At 34.6% G+C, this 20,169-nt stretch overlaps 1 protein-coding gene across 1 annotated transcript; it reads left to right on the top strand.

The window, feature by feature from the left end:
• Positions 1–606: 606 nt before the first annotated feature.
• On the top strand, positions 607–4,026 carry LOC129304186 (uncharacterized). The gene is made up of 3 exons (XM_054943875.1): positions 607–1,458; positions 2,613–3,150; positions 3,300–4,026. The coding sequence occupies exons 1-2, from the start codon at positions 999–1,001 to the stop codon at positions 3,008–3,010; spliced, it is 858 nt and encodes a 285-aa protein (XP_054799850.1). The 5' UTR covers positions 607–998; the 3' UTR covers positions 3,011–3,150; positions 3,300–4,026.
• Positions 4,027–20,169: the final 16,143 nt, after the last annotated feature.

Genomic DNA, 20,169 nt, shown 5'->3' with positions numbered 1-20,169 from the left:
GATGGCTTAATGAGATTTAAAAAAGAAAAAAGGATAGAAATCTGAACTCTTTTAAGAATATTTTTAAAAGTCTATTATATAAAAACATGCGTAAATTTTTTTAAAAAGAATATAATGAAAACTTCCTTTTGCATTTGAATCTGGTCAAGAAAGAAAAAACTCTACGGTCTTTCCACCAATCCCTGCTTCTTTACCCTATCACTACTCTCTTTTTCCTCTCTATTAAAGAATTCCTTCTCATTTGCATGTCTGATCCCACCTCTTGTTCCTCTTTGTTTCCTGCTACTCCTGTGTCATCGATCGTCTTCTTCTCGGATCTCATTTTCATTGCTTCCTGCTATGTTCTTCTGAGTTTTGTCTGATCTTTGTTTCAAGCTACAGAGGGAACCAATAAGAATCAGACTATTGATTGCCTGAAACAATCCCGAGCTCGTGTTCTTTCATGCTACTCCTCTGATTGTTCATCTTGTTTGCACCCTTTTTTACTATTCACAGGAATCATGTTGGAGACATAGGTTGGCACTAAATGTAGGTACATTTCCCGGTGAAAATTTTAACCTTGATTTGCCACATTGTGAGGGACTAGCCCCTCCCACTAAACCCAACCCCCCGTTGGTTTGTTTTGCACTCTTTGCTGCTTTTTTCGTGTCTTATTAGCTCAACATCGTAGAATTTGATTGAGGTGCTAACTGCAATGAGGAAGCAGTATCACCAACATTTTTATGGCTTTAGTAAGAAAGAAAAAGATTCAAACTGGAAGGTGCCGTGCCATGAAAGGCTACAAGAACTGTTGAAGAAGAGGTTCATTTCACCGGAAAATCAAATTCAAACTGGCGTTATTGAAGATACCATGAGTTATGAGTTGTATAACGCTGTGGTTGATGAGCCTGAAGATGTAAATAATTTTCTTGATGTCTTAGAGAAAGTATGCAGAGAAAATCAACTGGATTGTTCCACCGTTTTGCATCAAGCCACTCCTATGGGTGAATCTCTGCTTCATGTTGCAGCTGAATATGGGAAAGAAGGGATCGCAGAGTTGCTTTGATAACAATTTTTCGCTAATTGTGACGAACATTAATGAAGACACTGCATTTCATGTTGCTGCAAGAGCTCAGAATATTGGAGTAATGGATGTCATTCTGTCCAAATTCGATGATTCTAGTAGAAAGGACAGCTTTATTATGTTACCCAATAAGTCTGGGAAAAGAGCTCTGCATGAAGCCATTTTGAGCGAATATGTTCAGGGGATTGATTTCCTTTTAAGTGAGCAAAGTGAAAGTACTCTGTCCCTCTATTGGGACACTCACCCAGCTGACTCACCAATATGTATGGCAGTCCAGACTGGGCATATGGGAATTCTTGGTCGTTTCTTGAGTATTTTATTTCCCTCCAACCGGTTCATTAATAGGAGTGATGGAAACTCTCCACTTCACGCCGCCACATCAGCAAAATATATGGGTATGTACATGCGCATTATCAAACACTTTATATTAAATATGTTCAAGAGTAGTTTACTTTATCAAAATAGTTTAGGTCATTTGGTTAGACATCCTTCAAATTTTATATATATATACTTTTTTAATTTTTAGACACGGAACTTCTTTATCTCTAGTATTTCCTCTGCTATTTTTCTTTTTTTTTTTTCTTGGATTTTTTTTTCATTTTCTTCTTCTTGCCAAAAGATTAGTTGGCTAAGGCCTAAGCTTTTGAGTTTTTTTTTTTAATTTCAGATCCAATAGCTCATAATATCATATTAAACTTTTTATATTAAGAGTGCTTAAGGGTAGTTTACTTCACCAAAATGTTAACTGATTAGGATTTTCTAAGAGTCAATTAGGTTGTCAATCATTGTTAGTTAGTCCGTTGCTTTATGAAGGACACATGTCACATTCTGCTACTAAGACCATTGCCTTCATATTGTACCCAGCTGAGAATAATGAATGAGAAGTTTGGATACATATCATATTTTCTCTTCTGCGTGGTTTCATCTTAAGGTATAAGAGCCTGCCACGCTGGCCGCTCTGACTGCCTTCAACCATTGACTCTCCAGCATACAAGTACGATGATCTCCTTTGAGGATTGATTATTGTATGTCAAAATGATGTCTGCTACTGGATCCAATGTTAAGATGATCGATGTGTTTCCTGTTACGGCAATGTTTCAACGTGGTTTTTCAAATAAAAATTCATAGTTCGATTGGATGATCATAATTACTTGTTGCGGAAACAAGTCTACCTTATGGTCAAGCAGAATGTTCACACAAATTCCTTGATGGTGAGGTTGCGATTTTGGCTACTGTGATTTGTAATCCTGAAGGTCGTGAAATAGGTTTGAAGTATCAGTCACTTGACTTTGCCATAGCGTATCTCGAGCAAGATTAATAAGCTATACTCAAATTGATTCCAAAATACTTTTGTACCAGAATCAACTCAACAATTAGAAAAAGGAAGATTTATCAAGTTTTATATATTTATAATTTATCTTTTAATTTCTAGACGTGAGACTTTTTTATCTCTTATACATGTGACGCCGGTTTCATTAACCAATATGTTGCTTTTGTGTTTGTCCCCCAAGTACTATCTTTTATTATATATGTTTGCTTTTATGTGTAGATTTTTTGAAAAACATAGTGCATAAAAAAGAAGAGCTAATGCACCTGAGAGACGAACATGGATACACTCCTCTTCATTATGCAGCATACACTGGTTACGTGGAAGGTATTCGTGAACTTTTAAACAAATCTACCCTCATCGCCTTTCAACGAAACTCAAAATATAATCTTCCGATTCATGTTGATTGTGGTCAGGGCCATGTTCGAGTGGTTGAAGAATTGCTTCGCGTACAAGGGCCTTTTACCAGTTTTTGGTTCAATAATAATGGTCGAAACGTTCTCCACATCGCAGCAAAGAGAGAACGAAACAAGATGGTAAAATACCTATTGAAACAGCCAAAGGTCCATTCCAAAACTGTGAATGAGAAAGACCTAATGGAGACACCCCACTGCATCTAGCTTCCAGAAAGCTGCATCTTTGGACTTTATTCCATCTATCACGAGACAAAAGGATAAATGTGAGCCTTGTAAATGATCAAAGTTTAACAGCTAGAGATATTGTCCGAAGGCAGAGTAAATTCCCAATGACTCATAAAGAGGTATGATTTATATATAAGCATCTACATATCCATTTTATGCTCTTTTAATCTCTTCTTTTCTCTAACAGGTTATGATTTTAGACAAGTTGCAGTTTTATGAAAGAGTACAAGATGTAAACATGTGCTTGTTTGATTTGGTCACCTTGCAGTTTGGAGCATACGTGATTTAGGAACTGCTGGTGCCTCACTCAAAGAAAATAATTTGAGACGACAAACGCCTGTAGCAAATAAAGAATGGAATGTGAATGATGGGGCCAACACTCTCATGATTGTCATGATTGTGGCAGTATTAGTAGCCACAGTGACATTTGCAGCTGGTTTCACAGTACCTGGTGGGGTATACAGTTCAGACGACACAGTTCCTAAAGAAAGAGTCATAGCAGTGTTGAGCGATCAAACTCTGTTCAAAATATTTATGGTGTTCAACACGATTGCTATGTATTGCTCCACTTTCGGTTCTGTTATTCTTCTTTGGATGCATTTGGCTGATCATCATTTTTCAACTCGAGCATATTATATTTCTCATGTTTTTATCAAATTGGCTCTTATTACTATGCCTGTGGCATTCATGGCTGCCATACGTTTGGTTGTCAGCAATAACAGCTTGCTTGCAGGTCTAACAAGTGTCGTCGCATTCTGCTTCATTTTCCTTATGCTACTTCTTACACTTCTAGAAAGGTTTCCTCTTGGAATTCGTCTTCCATTTTTCCGTCAAGTTGGACAACTTCTTCTTTGGATGGGTCTTATTTTATTTTATGGAAGTAAGGATTGGCAGATTTATGATGTTGGTGAGATACAACTAGACGATGAAGATGGTATAGCCAAGCCAGTCAACGCCGCCTAATAGGGAAACCATGTCACCTAGTGTCCCTCGTGCTATTGTAAGAACTATTTTGATCGATGATATTGTATAACCCAAGCCGTGAAGACTTTCTTACTGAGGTAATTAATGTTTTTGATCTACTCTTTTAATTTAATTTATTTTGGGTACACTCAGTATATGATGGTATTGAGAAAATGCACTTCACATCAGCAAGTGTGTGATGAGAGTAGAGCTCACAATTAGTCAGCTGGTTGAATAGGGATGTGATAGTATGATGGGGAATCTTGCCCAAGAGATTCTTGTTTTCTAATCTTGTTCTTGTTTTCCAGTCACTTGCTAAATTGTAATTTTGTGATCTTTGATCAGCCACCAAGTACCATTTCTGCAGATGGGGGCTGATAATTGATGGTGGTTGTTGTTAGACTTTGTTTCTTTTGATTAATGGCAGTGTCCTGTTTTTATTCGGGGGGGAAAAAAAAGATACATTTTATATACATTTTCTTATGTAATTTTGTAAAATTAGTTTTATTATTTGTGATTTTTGAATAATGTTACTTATTAATTAGCTACATTTTTCTACACAAAGTAGAGACTTCAAAAACCAAGTCATATAAGCCATATGAAGCTAGCTTAAGTGGCCCATAAAAGTGGGGTGAGATGTGGTGTGGTAGAGAGAGGTCAAATAACTTGATTATATTATTTATTTCAAACTTGCCAAAATATTTGGTCAGAAAGTATCAACAAATAGGGGTAGAAATAGAATTGGCCGAGCTAGGTTTTGGCCAAATAAGTCTGAACTTATATAGTAAGTTAGAGGTCTGAGTATAGCCTAAAGCCTTTATAAGACTTTTCTCACAGCTCAAGCCTGAACTTACCTAAAGCCTGGTTTGACTTGAAAGCCTATTTAAAAGCCTACTTAAATGTAAGCCTTTTCAATAATCTTGCATTTTAATTTTAAATGTCTCAAATATACTTTAGGACTATTAGTATAAACATATAACCTGATTTATCAATTATAATATATAATGATTAAAAGGACTTACCAACTATAATACAATGCAATAATAAAGTAATAGTATTAAAATTAATTTATAAGTCCAATATGATTGAAAACATAATTAAAAATAAAAAATATATTGATTAGAAATCAAATTGTGAAACTAATATGTGTGTGATATATTACATTATATGTGTGCGTGTGTGTGTATAAATAGGCTGGCCTGATGAGCTTATAAGCTAAGCTTTAAAAAATTAGGCCTATTTAGACTTGAATCTAACTTGAACCTTTTAGTAAATAGGTTAAGCTGGGTCTAAAATAGGCCAGGGTGTAAGTAAGGCCTTGATAAGGGACTGGTCTATTTCCACCCCAATAAATAAGGTACTATTTAAACGGAGAGATTCCTCCTTCATCATTTCTAATAATGATACCATCCTTACATAGAACCAAATAAATGCAAAGATTAACATCCATATGCATTTAGAATAAGAAATGATCAGCTTCATTTCTAATTAACCATCCCAAGTTGTTGCTAGATTGCCCAAAACAGACCCATGGTGATTGATGAGTACATAGATAAAGCAACATAGTTTACAAAGTAGACATAGCCAAGGGAAAAGACAACACTAAACTGACCTTCCTCCATCATTAAGCCATTGCTTTCCTAGTTTACCCATACTTGTAATGGAATACACATATCCTGCAAAAGCGCAAGTTCAACAAAATTAGATAGAGATGCCAATAGAATATATTCAAAGGCTGACACAATAATCAACACACATTCTATATCATGAACACAAGTCCAAAAAAAAAGCTTATCCCCAAAGATTAGCCTGTCAAGTGAGAGAGCTTCTCACACTTATAAACCCCACTCAACTTGTGAGGTTTTCTTATGTGGGAGTCATGACAATAACACCTTGTTGAGAGAAGACATCCTTAGTAGTTCTATTCCACTATATTTCACTTAGCCTCCTACCAGTTGGAGCTTTCTGTGGGTAGCCCTTTCCATGGCATCATCTTTCAATGAAAGCATCAATTGTCATGAGCACAAGCTTAAAGGGAGAGCTCGTCTTAAAAGATTAGCTTGTTGAGTGGAAGAGCTCGTTACACTTATAAACTCTACTCAAATTGTGAGGTTTCTTGATATGGAACTTTTGACATTCTATTGTATAAGCATGTAGTTATGGCATACAACATCTGCATGCACATGTCACACTAATTAAAGGCACTGAAGATTATGAAAAGGAGCAATAAGATGCTATATTGGTCAACAATGCTCCAAACAACTTCAATATCATTAGCAAGCAAATTTCCAAGGCTATAGAAAATGCCCAATTCCTAGGAACGATGTTATTTCAGACTATTTTGCCATTAATATTTTTTATTATGACAACGTCGCCCTAACAAATCTAAAGCACCTATCAATAAGTTGTGCCACCATCTTCTCCCCTGCACTTGAAGTACTTAAAGCCTATATATAGATCATCCCAAATAGCCTACCACGAAACAAAAATACATTTTACCAAGAGCAACCCTGACTCTGAACATAAAAGAAGCGAAACACAATATGATAGCAGCACGTCAAGTCTTGTATATATCAGATGGTCAAACCCATTCATAACTCTTAGTTAATAATATTTCTAAAAGCCTAATAAATGATAGAATACAATAGCATCGTGCAATTCATGTGGCAAACTCCATTTGGTGGGATAAGGCATGTTGTTATTATTTGATACTTTATAATTAGACTGAACATTAAAAGTGGATCATACAGCTAAACCATGTACATTCATCTTAATCCTTTATTTGTCTGCATCATTATTCCCTCAAGGAAGAAAACTCTAAGTGTCTAGGTAAGGGCACACTCATCATTAATTATATTGTAGCCTTGGCATCTAGAGAGATGTTTTGAGCTTGATGCTGTCTCAAACTCTTAGCCGGAGTATATCATGTTAACTTGATCTTGAATTATTATATCGTCTCCTCCACATTAAATATTAAAGTTTGAATGCAAAAGGAAAATATACAGAAGGAGCAGCCCTAGCAAGTTCTGCTGAATGAGAGAGGAATCCTGCATATGCCATCAAAAAGCCTTTAAAATTAGGAAATGGAAATTCCTAAGCTGAGTGTATATGTGCCATAACTTCAAAACAAGTCTCTTCTCAGCTCCTACATTAAAAGTTCTCTTCTACTCCTTGTCAACCATCTCTATTCTCATTTATACGGGGAAAATAATAAGACAGATCACTTTGTATGGACAATTGTTTTGTGTGACTTACCAAGACGTTGCTTTAACATTTAGTGACGTTCATCACAAAAATATTTCAAATAGTATATAAGCCATTTGTAGAAAGCCCAAGGTAACAAATAGTGCCCTTCTAAACAGAAAATCTGTAAGGAACAAATAGTTTAATAGTATAAAAAATAATAAATAAAAACCATGAGAGTGTCAATAGCAAAAAGCTGAACCCTTGTAAGATAGTGGAATAATGCTAGGCAGAAGTGTTTGTACAACATCTGCAAATAACAGACTACATAGGCAAGTCTGGGTTTATACAAATGGATTACAACACAAGCATGGCCAGTTAACGTGTAACATAATGAATGATGACAAAGTTTATGCATACAATAAATTTGCAAGAAAAACATTTAAACAAGAAATGGCAATGAACTGGAGAAAACTTTTAATCTTGTTTTATTTATTGCCTGTTTTCAGAATACGACCCCAAGGTAGATAGACAACATAATTCGCTTCTATGATCAATAGACACTCATATACGGACATAGCTAATGAAGCAGTAAGCATTACATCTTTAATTGATTATTGCAAAGCAAACGGAAGTAATTAATAACCAGGTCAACAATTCAAAGTGCACATGCATGATGATGAGTGATGACCCTGGTCAAATAAATCCTGAGGATATTGAAGAGAACTTTTAAATGAGATTGCTAGCATTTAGGAACTTATACTTCTACCCTTCATGAGCTGTACTGTTTAGCTTGTATTTTACTGAGTGGTGCTTACTTTGTGTCAATTGCTCATGATTTGCACTACCAATTGTGGTGGGTTAAAAACACATTTTTCCCCCATCATTTTTATTTTTATAACACCACCACATTACGCCCGGTCGGGAGCTAAAACAAGTTATTGTCTATATTTTGATTTATATGGGGTGGAATTTTCTTAAATGAAATAGGAAGAAGCATACGTTTAGGTCTCCCATAATACAATTAAATATCACAAAATCTTTTAACAACTAAGGATAGCAAAATAATAACTATTGTGGGAATACTTAGATGTAACTATCCCAATAAAATAAGGAGGTGTTCTTATTTTTAATATTCACAATGATAAGAAATTTAAAAATAAAACAAGTAGTTATTTATAAAATTATCAAGTCAATATTTAATAATGATTAACTCCTTTTAATTTTTAATTCTTCCCGTACACTACATGGGGTTAAAATCTATTTAGTAAAGTAATTACCCATGTGCTTCACCATATGCTTGATTGTTCTCCCCTCCCTGCTTATGTGTTAAATACAAGTTGGGAGACTTAGACTTCTATGAATAAAAAATTTAAGCAAAGGGAAGTTGAAATTACTTGTTTCATTTTAGTGATTGTCCAAAAAAAAAAGTAGTCATTGCTTGAATAAAAATAATCACGAATATTACAACATTTGGATTTTAATGAATAAAAAAATTTACATAGGGGAAAGTTTTAATTGCTTATTCCATTCTAATCATTACTAGAAGAAAAATAATCATTACTTAAACTAAAACAATCACTTATGTTTACTTTTTTTGGGACTAGGGCTGTTATATATATATTTTTTTAAATTTTAAACTTAGAGTATGTTAGTCATTGTATCAAAAATATTAATATGAGAAAGGTCTTTAGAGACATGAGAAGAATTATGACATTTATCTCCCCTATTGTCCTTGATCACCACTCACCAGAACCATTTACCTCTTCTTTTTGTAACTTTTGTGTTCTTTGAACCCAAAAATAGATGGTTCTTAATATAAATCAATATTAATAATGTATATTAAATATTAATTAGTTAAGAATCTAAACATTTTCTATTTTACTATTAAATTTCTAATATAAATAAAACACTAATTATTGAAAAAATGAGTGAACAAAATAAAAATTCAAGTTTTGTATTTTTTAACAATTTTTCAAAAAAAAAATAATTGTGATATTTTTCTTTAAAAAATCATAAAAAAATACAGAACTTGACCATTTCAAAATTTAAAAATATTAAAATATCTCTTATTTTATGTAAAAGCCAATAATTTAAAGGAAAAAAAAGAAAAAGAAAAATAGAGTTAAAAAATTGAAACATTACAAGGATATTAGAGAAAAATACATTACAAGGCCTTGGCCTGATCTTTAAGGAGGACCGCACATTCGGCTCTTCTATGGGAGAGAGAATAAGCCCCAACAACAAAAGCATTAACCCATCCCTCCCTCCTAATTTGAATATATAGATTTTTCACTCACATATCTCCACACACACAACCTCACATATCCTGGGTGAACTCCCACCCTCTATGATTATGCTTTTTCACAATTTCTACTATTTATAAAGCTTTCCACAATATATATACACTTCCATATCATATATGTATATATCCATTGAAATCAATAACTTTTCAAATTCATTTCATAATGCAAAATTCATGCTAAAACTATTTCAATAACAATCATGCATAAAACTCATAAATTCACAATTTATCATTTGATATTCACTTCTACACAGTTATAATAGTTAATAAACATAATAAACTACATCGTTACCTCAACCCTTCTGTTTGATATAAAGGGTTACTTGTGTAACTTCAACCCTATTCAAGCTCCTTTCTCATAATTCGTGCATCATACACTATAATCTACACAGAATTGGCATTCAGAGTCAATTCCTCTATTAACCAAAAGTGCCAATTATCACATTTTAAACACTTAATCACTATTAAATCCACATTTCACACTCAATTATGCACATTACCACTAATCACCCCTTATTTCAAGCTTTAACATTTTCTAGCAATTTTCTCTCATTACTCTCTCTCTAGATTAGGGCAATTCTTGCCTACAACTTTAAAACTTTATCATTTCAACTATAACCAGTCACAAAGCACTAGTTTAGTTCTAAAGAACCTTTTAATTACTATTGGGTAAGAAATTAACTCCTTAAAACTCCTAAATTCACTTTCTCATTGGTTAAAACTAAGAGAAAATAGGGTAGATTTGGAGGTTAAGGCAGTACGTGACTTACTCGATAAGTAACGAGTTGGAAACACCGTCCTTGCTCCTGATTTAGGTTGCCCTAGTAGATCCTTTTCTCTTCTCCACACCAGACCTCTCTTCCCTCATTTCTCCTTTCTATTTTTCGAGCTAGACACGTTCCTATTAATTTGATTTCTGTTCCATGTGCCGTGGAGCATCTATCACCCGTCGTGGCACATGGCACAGTGAGGGAAATCCTTACTATGCTCACATGCTCTGCTTTGAAACTCTGCTTTCTACTCATATTTGTTTATATAACATCCCAATGAGTCAATATAACACTTCACCACTCAAAACCCTAATCCCACATTAAATCCCTAATTCATCCCTAATCAGTCATTAACGTAAGATTAAAAATTTAGGATGTTACATAGAACTTCACCGCTTTAATTTTTCTATAACTTAGATTCAAAGAAATTTGGGTAGAATGAAAGGTAGGAGTTATATATAGCTTACCCGCTAAGTTACTAATCAGAAGCACGTTTCATGGCTTCAGAATAGCTTGCCCTATCAGACCTCAACTTCCTCTCCTCTCCTTTCATGTGTTTTTAGATTTCTCTCTCTAAAATTCACCCAAAATCCATGACTTATAGGTCATTTTTTGGTCCATGCACCGCAACACATGCAGCACAAACCGCAATACGTGGTACGATGAGAATAATTCTCACCACGCACACTTACTTTGACTCGAGACGTAATCCTCTCACCCATATTTGTTCATTTAACATCCCAATGAGTTAAATCATCACATTATCACTCAAAACCTTAATCACTTCACAATTACCAATTTACCACTGATTAACAGTTAATTATAGGATTAAGAAATCAGGATGTTACATAGATTAGTTCTCCGTTAATGAAACTGACCCGTAGAGTTATCCTTTTGTCTGGGATGACAAGTGTGAAGCTGCATTTCAGAAATTGAAGGAAAAGATAACTACTGCACCTGTATTAATAATTCAAAATTTAAGACTACCTTATGAGGTATATACCAATAATTCTTTAAAAGGTTTAAGTTATGTGTTGATGCAAGACGGATGAGTAATAGCCTATACATCAAGGCAATTGCGACCACATGAAGAAAATTACTCAACTCATGATCTAGAACTTACAGCTATGGTCTTTATGCTAAACATTTGGCATCATTACCTGTATGGTTTAATGTTTAGTGTGTTTAGCAACCACAAGAGTTTGAAGTATCTAATAGATCAGAAAGAGTTGAATATAAGATAGAGAAGGTGGATGGAATTACTCAAGGATTATAACTTTGAGTTGAAATACCATCCAGGGAAAGCTAATGTTGTAGCTGATACATTAAATAGGAAGACACTACATATAGCTAGTTTGATGGTCCAATAGCACAATCTGATGGAGTCTTTCATAGATTCTCAATAAGATGCACCATTGAAAACGTTAGTTGATGCCTATACTACTATGATTAGTAGTGATTTTTGGAAAGAGTTGAGAATGGCGCAGCTAGAAGACAAGTATCTTCTTGGGGCTTGAGAAGAGGTTGAGTCAAATCTGTCTAAGGATTTTAGTTTTAACGATGATGGATTTGTGGTATATTGGGACAAAATCTGTATGCCTAATGATGGCGACCTGAGAAAGGTAATTCTAAGTACAACGCACTGTAGTAAGTACACTATTCACCCATGAGTTATAAGATGTATCAGGATGTAAAGCATTACTAGTGGTGGCCAGGAATGAAAAGAGAGGTGACAGAGTTTGCAGCACAGTGCTTGACTTGTCAGAAAGCTAAGATTGAGCATTAGAAGCCAGCTGGAACATTACAGTTGTTAGAGATACCTAAGTAGAAGTGGGATAGCATTTTCATGGATTTCATTTCTGATTTACTAAGAACTCAGTTGGGCATGATGCTATCCGGGTGATTGTTAACTGATTAACAAAGTCAACTTATTTCTTAGCCACCAAGATCAGTGATTCTCTTAGGAAGTTGGTAGAGACTTATATCCAAGAGGTTGTATGTTTACATGGAGTGCCTAAGAATATAGTTTCTGAACGAGATCCAAGATTACGTCCAGATTTTAGGGAGTATTGTAAAAGGCTATGGGTACTACTTTGAAGTTTAGTACCGCTTATCATCCTCAGACCGACGAGCAGACTGAGCAAACTATTCAAACTCTAGAAGATGTGCTATGATCTTGTGTATTGGAGTTACGTGGTAGCTAGGATAATTACTTGCCATTGGCTAAGTTTGTGTACAACAATAGCTATCATTCTAGAATTCAAATGGCACCATATAAAGCTCTGTATAGAAGGAAGTGTAGATCACCATTATGTTGGATAGAGTTGAGTGAAAAAAGCATTGTAGAGCTTGATGTTGTAGACCAAACTACGTAGAAGATTGAGTTAATATGACATAAACTGTTGACAGCTCAAAGCAGATAGAAGAGTTATGCTAATCATAGAAGAAGACCATTGGAATTTCTGGTAGGTAACTATGTATTTCTGAGAGTTACACCAATAATGGGAATGAAGAGGTCAATTAGATCTTAGAAATTAACTCCTCAATTTATGGGTCCGTTTGCAATTTTGGAGAAAATCAGGCCGGTTGCCTGTCAAGTGGCTTTACCTCCATAATTATCTTGGATTCATGACATATTTCATGCATCTCAACTCAAGAAGTACCACCTGGATCCTTATCATGTGATTGAGCCTGAAGAGGTAGAGTTACAAGAGAATATGACCTATAGGCAGCAGTACCCATAATTGTTCCCTTAGGAATATGTGTATTAGTAGTTATTTCAATTTTAGGGACAAAATTCTTAAAAGGAGGGGAGAATTGTAACATCGTAAATTTCTAATCCTACATTAGTGACTGATTATAGGATGAATTAGTGACTTAATGCAGGGTTAGGATTATGATGATGAGATATTATTTTGACTCATTGGTATATTATATGAACAGATATAAGTGGAAGAGTGAAGTCCTGAAGCAAAGCGTGTGAGTATAGTAAGGTTTTCCCTCACTATGCCATACACCGCGGCGAAAGATAGATACACCACAGTGTAACCTCCTCCTATATCCGCTAGATATGGGAGAAGATTAATTAAATCACCACATCATTCAACAAACCATAATCAAATTCTTTATTTAAAAAGCTTGAGCCCAAGACTCATTTTACAAAACTATTTAAATCACAACACATTTGAGTAATACATAGTGGAAGCAAGTCACATGCATTCATAACACCAATTGCATGCATCACAAAGTATAAAATCAGGTCAGATTAGGGGTCATGCACCACAACGTGAAATTTATGCACTACAATATGTGGCATAGAGCCACACGCCTAAACTTCTATGTCATTCACCTTAGCGCGCCAGTTCGAATTTGCTGTTGTCATTTTACAATAAAAATGACAAACTTTCAGTATATGCCGTTTTCACATATGACATCCGATCAGAGTGATTCAAGCACCTACACAAAGCTTAAGTCATAAACTAGCTAATAAGATAGATTTAGACATGATCTAATGATCTAATCAAAATTTGAATATTCGGGTGCAAAAAGCCACTTTTTCTAAAAATTTTGAGTGCCCAAGCGCTCAAATCAATCTATTTGTCTCATTAAACAACCTAAGGCCTTGAACTAAGTCTAAAAAGATCTATTACACTTAATTGACCAAATATATTACATATATACACATATACTAAAATTTAACCCCTCAACAACTAATTTTCACATTTCTCAACTTTTCACAATTTGTCACAATTTGGTCCACTTGGCCTTTTCTTACCATAATTTCACCATAAATTCACTACTCAAACATTTCCAACATAATCACAACTCAATCTTAGTCCCAAATTACTCATTTCATCATAATTCCACCCATGGGCTAAAATTCACCAAAACTCACAACATTCACTACAATTTTACATTCAATAACTCATAACCATTTAAATCATGCATGCAACCCTATGACAACTCATATACACAAAATTCATACTAAATTAGTTTATTTTACTAACTCAGAGCTTCCGCACGATCATGGCAACACTATGTCGATCCAGACTCTTTTCCCTTACCCTAATCACTGCTCTGTCCTATAAAAATGTAACTATAGGGGTGAGATAAAAATCTTAGTAATGGAATAACTCACTACTGACAACCATCACATATAACTATATAAAAGCATAGCATAATATATAGGTAAACATAACATATATCACAAGTTTCACTTTTCATCTGTTCACAACACTTTTCACCACTTTATTAACACAAACATGATCACTACCGACCGAACCTTCAAATCATCCCAATTGGAAACCATAGGCTCATCTTAGATCAATATACACTCTCATTGGCCTTAAGCTCACCTTTAGTCATAAAACCACTCGACCAAAGGTGTTTTATCTTACTTCTGGACTATGGTTTCCCCACTATACATAATGGGGTGTCATTAACTCCAACACCATATCACACAGACACTAAAGATTTCAAATCTCTAACACCACACCTCAATAGGTACTAAGGAAATAATCTCTAACACTGCACCTCGAAAGGCACTAGGGAGATATAATTCTTTAACACCATACCCCATTGGGTACTAAAAAGAATATGCCATATGGTCTTATTACCATACTCCACACGAGTGAACTCCCACTCCTATGATCATGATTTCCAAATGAAACATAGGTTCCCAATCACTACTTTACATGTTTTCCAATACATAACATATATATACATATCATATGAAATCACATGTTACAATACTTTTATGTTGATCAAAAACCATTTCATGCAACATTCACAAAATTCCATAAATCATGCTTAGTTTAAAACTATTTTATGCACTACATAGCATACTCACACATAGTTACACTAAATAGCCAAACAGAGAAAGTTATTCAGTTACCTCAATCCTTCTATCACTAGAAAGGTTAGTCGTGAATTTCAACTACTACTATAGCTTGTCACAAAATTCCTTTCTCAACTCACATACCAAATATACCAATCTACACACAATTGGCATCATTTAGTCATTTGGTCTAATTTGACTAAAAGTACAAAACTACTACTTATGGCTACACTTAGCCGACTGTTCTTTTCTATTTATTCATTTTAAGTCCATTACTACTCGATTACCACTTTACATCACCTCAACTAGTCTCATTTTGGCTAAATATAATTTTCACCTTAAATTCTCTCTTAGTTTAGGGTAAATAGAGCCTACGGGTTCAAAGCTCTATCGTTTAGCTCTAAACCAATCACAAAGCTCTAATTTAACTCCTAAGAACCTTTTCAATGCTATTGGGTAAGAAACAAACTCTAAAAGTTTCACCGATTCAATTTCTCTATAACTTATATTTAGAGAAATTTTGATAGAATGGAAGGTAAAAGTTATATGTAGCTTACTCGATAAGTTACTGATTAGAAGTGCCTTTTAATGATCTAAAATGGCTTGTCCTAGCAAACTCTTACCTTTTCTCTTTTCTTTCTTATGTGTTTCCAAATTCTCTTTCTAAAATCCACCCTAATTTCACGATTTAAAGGGTCATTTTCTGGTCCATGCACTGCGATGCAAGTAACATCTGTCATGGCACGTGGAACAATGAGAAGAATTCTCACCACACGCACTTGCTTTGACCCAAAACACAATCCTTTCATCCGTATTTGCTTATTTAATATCCAAAGAACAAAAATTATCATATTATTACTTAAAACCTTAATCGCTTTACAATTACCAATTTACCCCTAATTAATAACTAATTGCAGGATTAGAAAATCAAGATGTTACATGCAGCGCATAGAGCAAAGTTTTGATAAATGAGAACATGTCCAGCTCGTGAAAATAGATGAGAGATCAAGAGAAGAGAGATCTAGCATGGAGAGAGGCCAACATCTACTAGGGAAATGATTTTTAGGAGAATGGACGATGTTTTTGACCTATTACTTATTGTCTCATACTGCTTTAACCTCCAATTCTACCTATTTTCTCTTAGTTTTAACTATTGAGAAATTGAATTTGGAAGTTTTAAGGGATGGTTTCTTACTCTATAGTAATAGAAAAGTCCTTTAGGACTAAACTAGTAATTTGTGACTTTTTTAAGCTGGAATGATAAAACTTTGAAGCGATAAGCACAATTTGACCTAATTTAGAGAGAGATTGGTAAGAGAGAATTTGATTGTGAGGGAGTTAAAGCTTGTACTGAGTGGTAATCGATTGCAATACGTGTGAATGAGTATGAATTATGGAAGTGATAGCGATTAGGTGTTAAATTGTTATAATTGGCACTTTTAGTCAATAGAGTAATTGACTCTGAGTGCCTAAATTGTGTAAATTCTTGTGTGTGATGAGTTAAATAGCTAAAGAAGCTTGAATAGGGTTGTGGAATACGAGTAACCCTTTCTATTGAACAAAAAGGTTGAGGTAACCATATAGTTTATTATGTGTTATTAACTACTGTAACTCTATAGAAGTAATTGTATAATTGTGAAATCTTGGTTTTGTTAGTTTTTATGCATGATTTAGGATTGTAAATAGTTTTAGCATGAAATTGATTTATGAAAAGAAAGTTTAGGGATTTTTAGTTTTAAATAAATATATGTATATATATGTGTGTGTGATATGAAACATGAAAAAGTGGTTAAGTATGTGTGAAAAGCATGATCATAAGGGTTAGGAGTTCATCTAGGGTATGTATGGATGTGTGTGTATGTGGAGATGTGAGAGAACAAATCCATATGGTTGGGCTGGCACTATAAGACATCTGGTGTAGCATTATACGAGTTAGTACCATAGGTAATCTGGTACAACATTATATTAAGACAGTTACCATAGGACATCTAGGTAGTTCGGCAATTCTTTAGTGCCCATTAGGGTGTGGTTAAGAGTCAACGGCACCTCTATCACAAGTGTGTAAAATGAGGGAAACATTAGTCTATAGGTGAGATAGATTACCTTTGGCTGGGTGTATCTACCACTGAAAGTATGCTCCGATCAATGAATGAGTGATCCAGTAGAGCCTATGGTTTCATGTCAGGGACCTTTAGAAGATTGATGGATAGATGATCATGCTAGTGTGTAAACATGTGTGAAAGTGGTTTATATGTAAAGTTATGAGTTAAGCTATGTTACGATAAATATATGTGCAATACTTTGGTTTTTATTACTTTGACATGGTTATTTGTGTTAATGGACATGTATGAACTATATTGGTTACTGAGATTTTGATCTAACCCATGGTTATTTATATTTTTCAAGTTCTAGAAGTGGTAGAGCAAAGGGAAAGGAAACGAGCTAAGTAGAGATTCCTTTGAAAGGCCCATTACAAGCTGGTGTAATGAAATTGAGTATAATAGTAGTGGTTTGTATATATATAAGTTGCTATAGAAACTAATACTTATGCATAGCTTGTGAATATGTGTGTGTATGTGTGATTTTTAAGATCTAGCCCACTGTAAGTCTATATGTATGTGTATCTTATGAAAATGATGTTGTGGGCAAGTAAATATGTTTATGGATATGTTTATGTATGCATTATGGGATTTGGCCATGGATATGAATGAAAAAGAGAAAAAGAAGTTTAGCCCAAATTATGTTTTATAGGAAATTTACAGGCCACATGTGTGTACGTGTATTATATTGTATATATAATTAGTCAAATAGGTGTACAATGTCCATTTGGACGTGGTCAAGGTCTTAAAAATGGCCAATAGCTTGTGGTTTCAATTGGTGATGCTCAAGTGGTGAATTTTGACTTAAAATGATCAAAATGCACTTGATTATTCAATTTTTGAATGGAATATCAGATTGAAACAAAGCTAGTTTCATTGGCTAGATTTTAAAACAAGCTTCGTGTGGACACTTGAATCTCCCTAATCAGATATCGGATGTGAAAACAACCTACTTTTAAAGTTTGTATTAGAATCTAAAATGTGACAGCAGATTCTAATACATGCGTTGTGGTGCAAGTGTCAATAAAGGACAGCATGTCACAATACACGACATAGAGAGTGATGCTGAGGTCTTTGTACCATATACTGTGGTGCATGTGTCACGAACCGTGGTGCATGACCCACTTTTTATATGAATAATGAGGTTTTGAGTTGCTTTTTTATGTGCTTATGCTTAGTACTTCTACTGTATAGTGTTTTATGACAAAATTATCTTATTAAATGGTTTTAGAAATGTTTTACTTGGGATCCTAAGCTTTTAAAATAAATGATTTTACAAGGATTGGTAGAATTAGTGGAAGGTTGTATGATAATGTCAATAAGGGCATTACATGGAATCAGTAATAGATCTAGTTTTACCTCTAGTTCTAGGAGCTTTAGGAAGAAGATAAATTTTTAGAAAGGATTACAGTCCCAAGGTTCTTTCCAGAGGAGCAATGGGCCAAAGAACAATGCCAGTAAAGCACAGCCCTCTCAGCAAGCTTCTACAGCGCCTGTACCAACTCTTAACACAGCTAAAACCCTTCGGTGCTCAAAGTGTAGAAGATACTATGTGGAAAAATGTTGGGCTTGCTTCAAGTGTGGCAAGATAGGGCACATTGCTAGATATTGTAAAGAGGGAAAAGTGGGTACCACAGAACAGAGATCAACTATGCCTAAGAAAGTATTCGCATTGTCCCAAGTGGAGTCCTGTTCATCTTCAAATTTGATTAGAGATAAAATCTCTTTGTAAAATTATGATATAGATGCATTATTTGATTTAGGTTCTACCCATTCTTGTATTTCTGATGACTATATGTTAAGATTGAAATTGTCTATGCATACCTTACCATATGTGATTAATGTGTCTACGTCGGTAGGAATTTTTGTAAAAACTAACTGAGCTTGTTTGGGTATTGACCTAAGATTTGAAAATAGATCAACCACCATTGATTTGATCTTTCTACCCATAGTTGGGATTGATGTAGTAGTTGGGATGGATTGGTTGTTGGCAAACAATACGACACTAGACTGTGCCAGAAAGATGATATATTTACTAGAAAACACTGCACCTACAGTGAAACTGTGGTAGTCATAGTTCTTGTTTGTGGTGCAAATAAAGAAGTACATCCAATAAGGTTGTCAAGTGTATATGGTGTTCTTTTTTGTTCATGTTGCTTATGGCGGAGGAATTGAGAGAATTAGGGTGGTAAATGAATTCGCCAAAGTGTTTTCTGAAGAAGTTTCTAGACTACTGCCTGAGCAAGAGATGGAGTTTTCTATTGACCTTATACCTGGAATAGAACCCATATCAAAGGCTCCATATTGGATTCACAATCTAAATTAGCAGAACTGAAGAAACAACTTAAGGAACTACTAGATAAGGGTTTCATAAGATCGAGTTTGTCTCCATAGGGATCACCGGTATTGTTTGTGAAGAAGGATGGTAGTATGAGGTTATGTATTGACTACAGATAGTTGAATAAGGTGACGGTCAAGAACAAGTATCCATTACCTAGAATTGATGATCTTCTAGATCAGCTAATTGGGGCTGCGATGTTCTCTAAGATCAATCTATGTTCAAGCTATCATCAGTTGTAAGTCATGGTTGAAGATGTGCTAAGGATTGCTTTTCACACTAGATATGGCCACTATGAGTTCTTAGTGATTCCATTTAGATTGACAAATGCTCCAGCAATGTTTATGGGTTACATGAATAGAATATTTCATCCTTACCTTGACAAGTTTGTGGTGGTATTTGTAGATGACATTTTGATATACTTAAGAGATGAGGAAGAACACAAGAAGCATCTCTGTACTATCCTGCAACTTTTAAAGGATAACAAGTTGTATGTCAAACTGAGCAAATGAGAGTTTTGGCTAAAGGAAGTGAGATTTTTGGGACACGTGGTATTAGCAGAGGGGATTGAGTGGATCCACATAAAGTAAATGTTTTATTGAAATGGGAACCACCTAACTCAGTGACAGAAATCAAAAGTTTC

This window comes from Prosopis cineraria, unplaced genomic scaffold (genome assembly GCF_029017545.1).
Source record: "Prosopis cineraria cultivar Desert tree isolate PC_DT_omini unplaced genomic scaffold, ASM2901754v1 PC2, whole genome shotgun sequence".
NCBI classification, from domain to species: domain Eukaryota; kingdom Viridiplantae; phylum Streptophyta; class Magnoliopsida; order Fabales; family Fabaceae; genus Prosopis; species Prosopis cineraria.
Note: the sequence above shows the minus strand (reverse complement) of the source record. Positions and strands in the feature narration are given on the sequence as shown.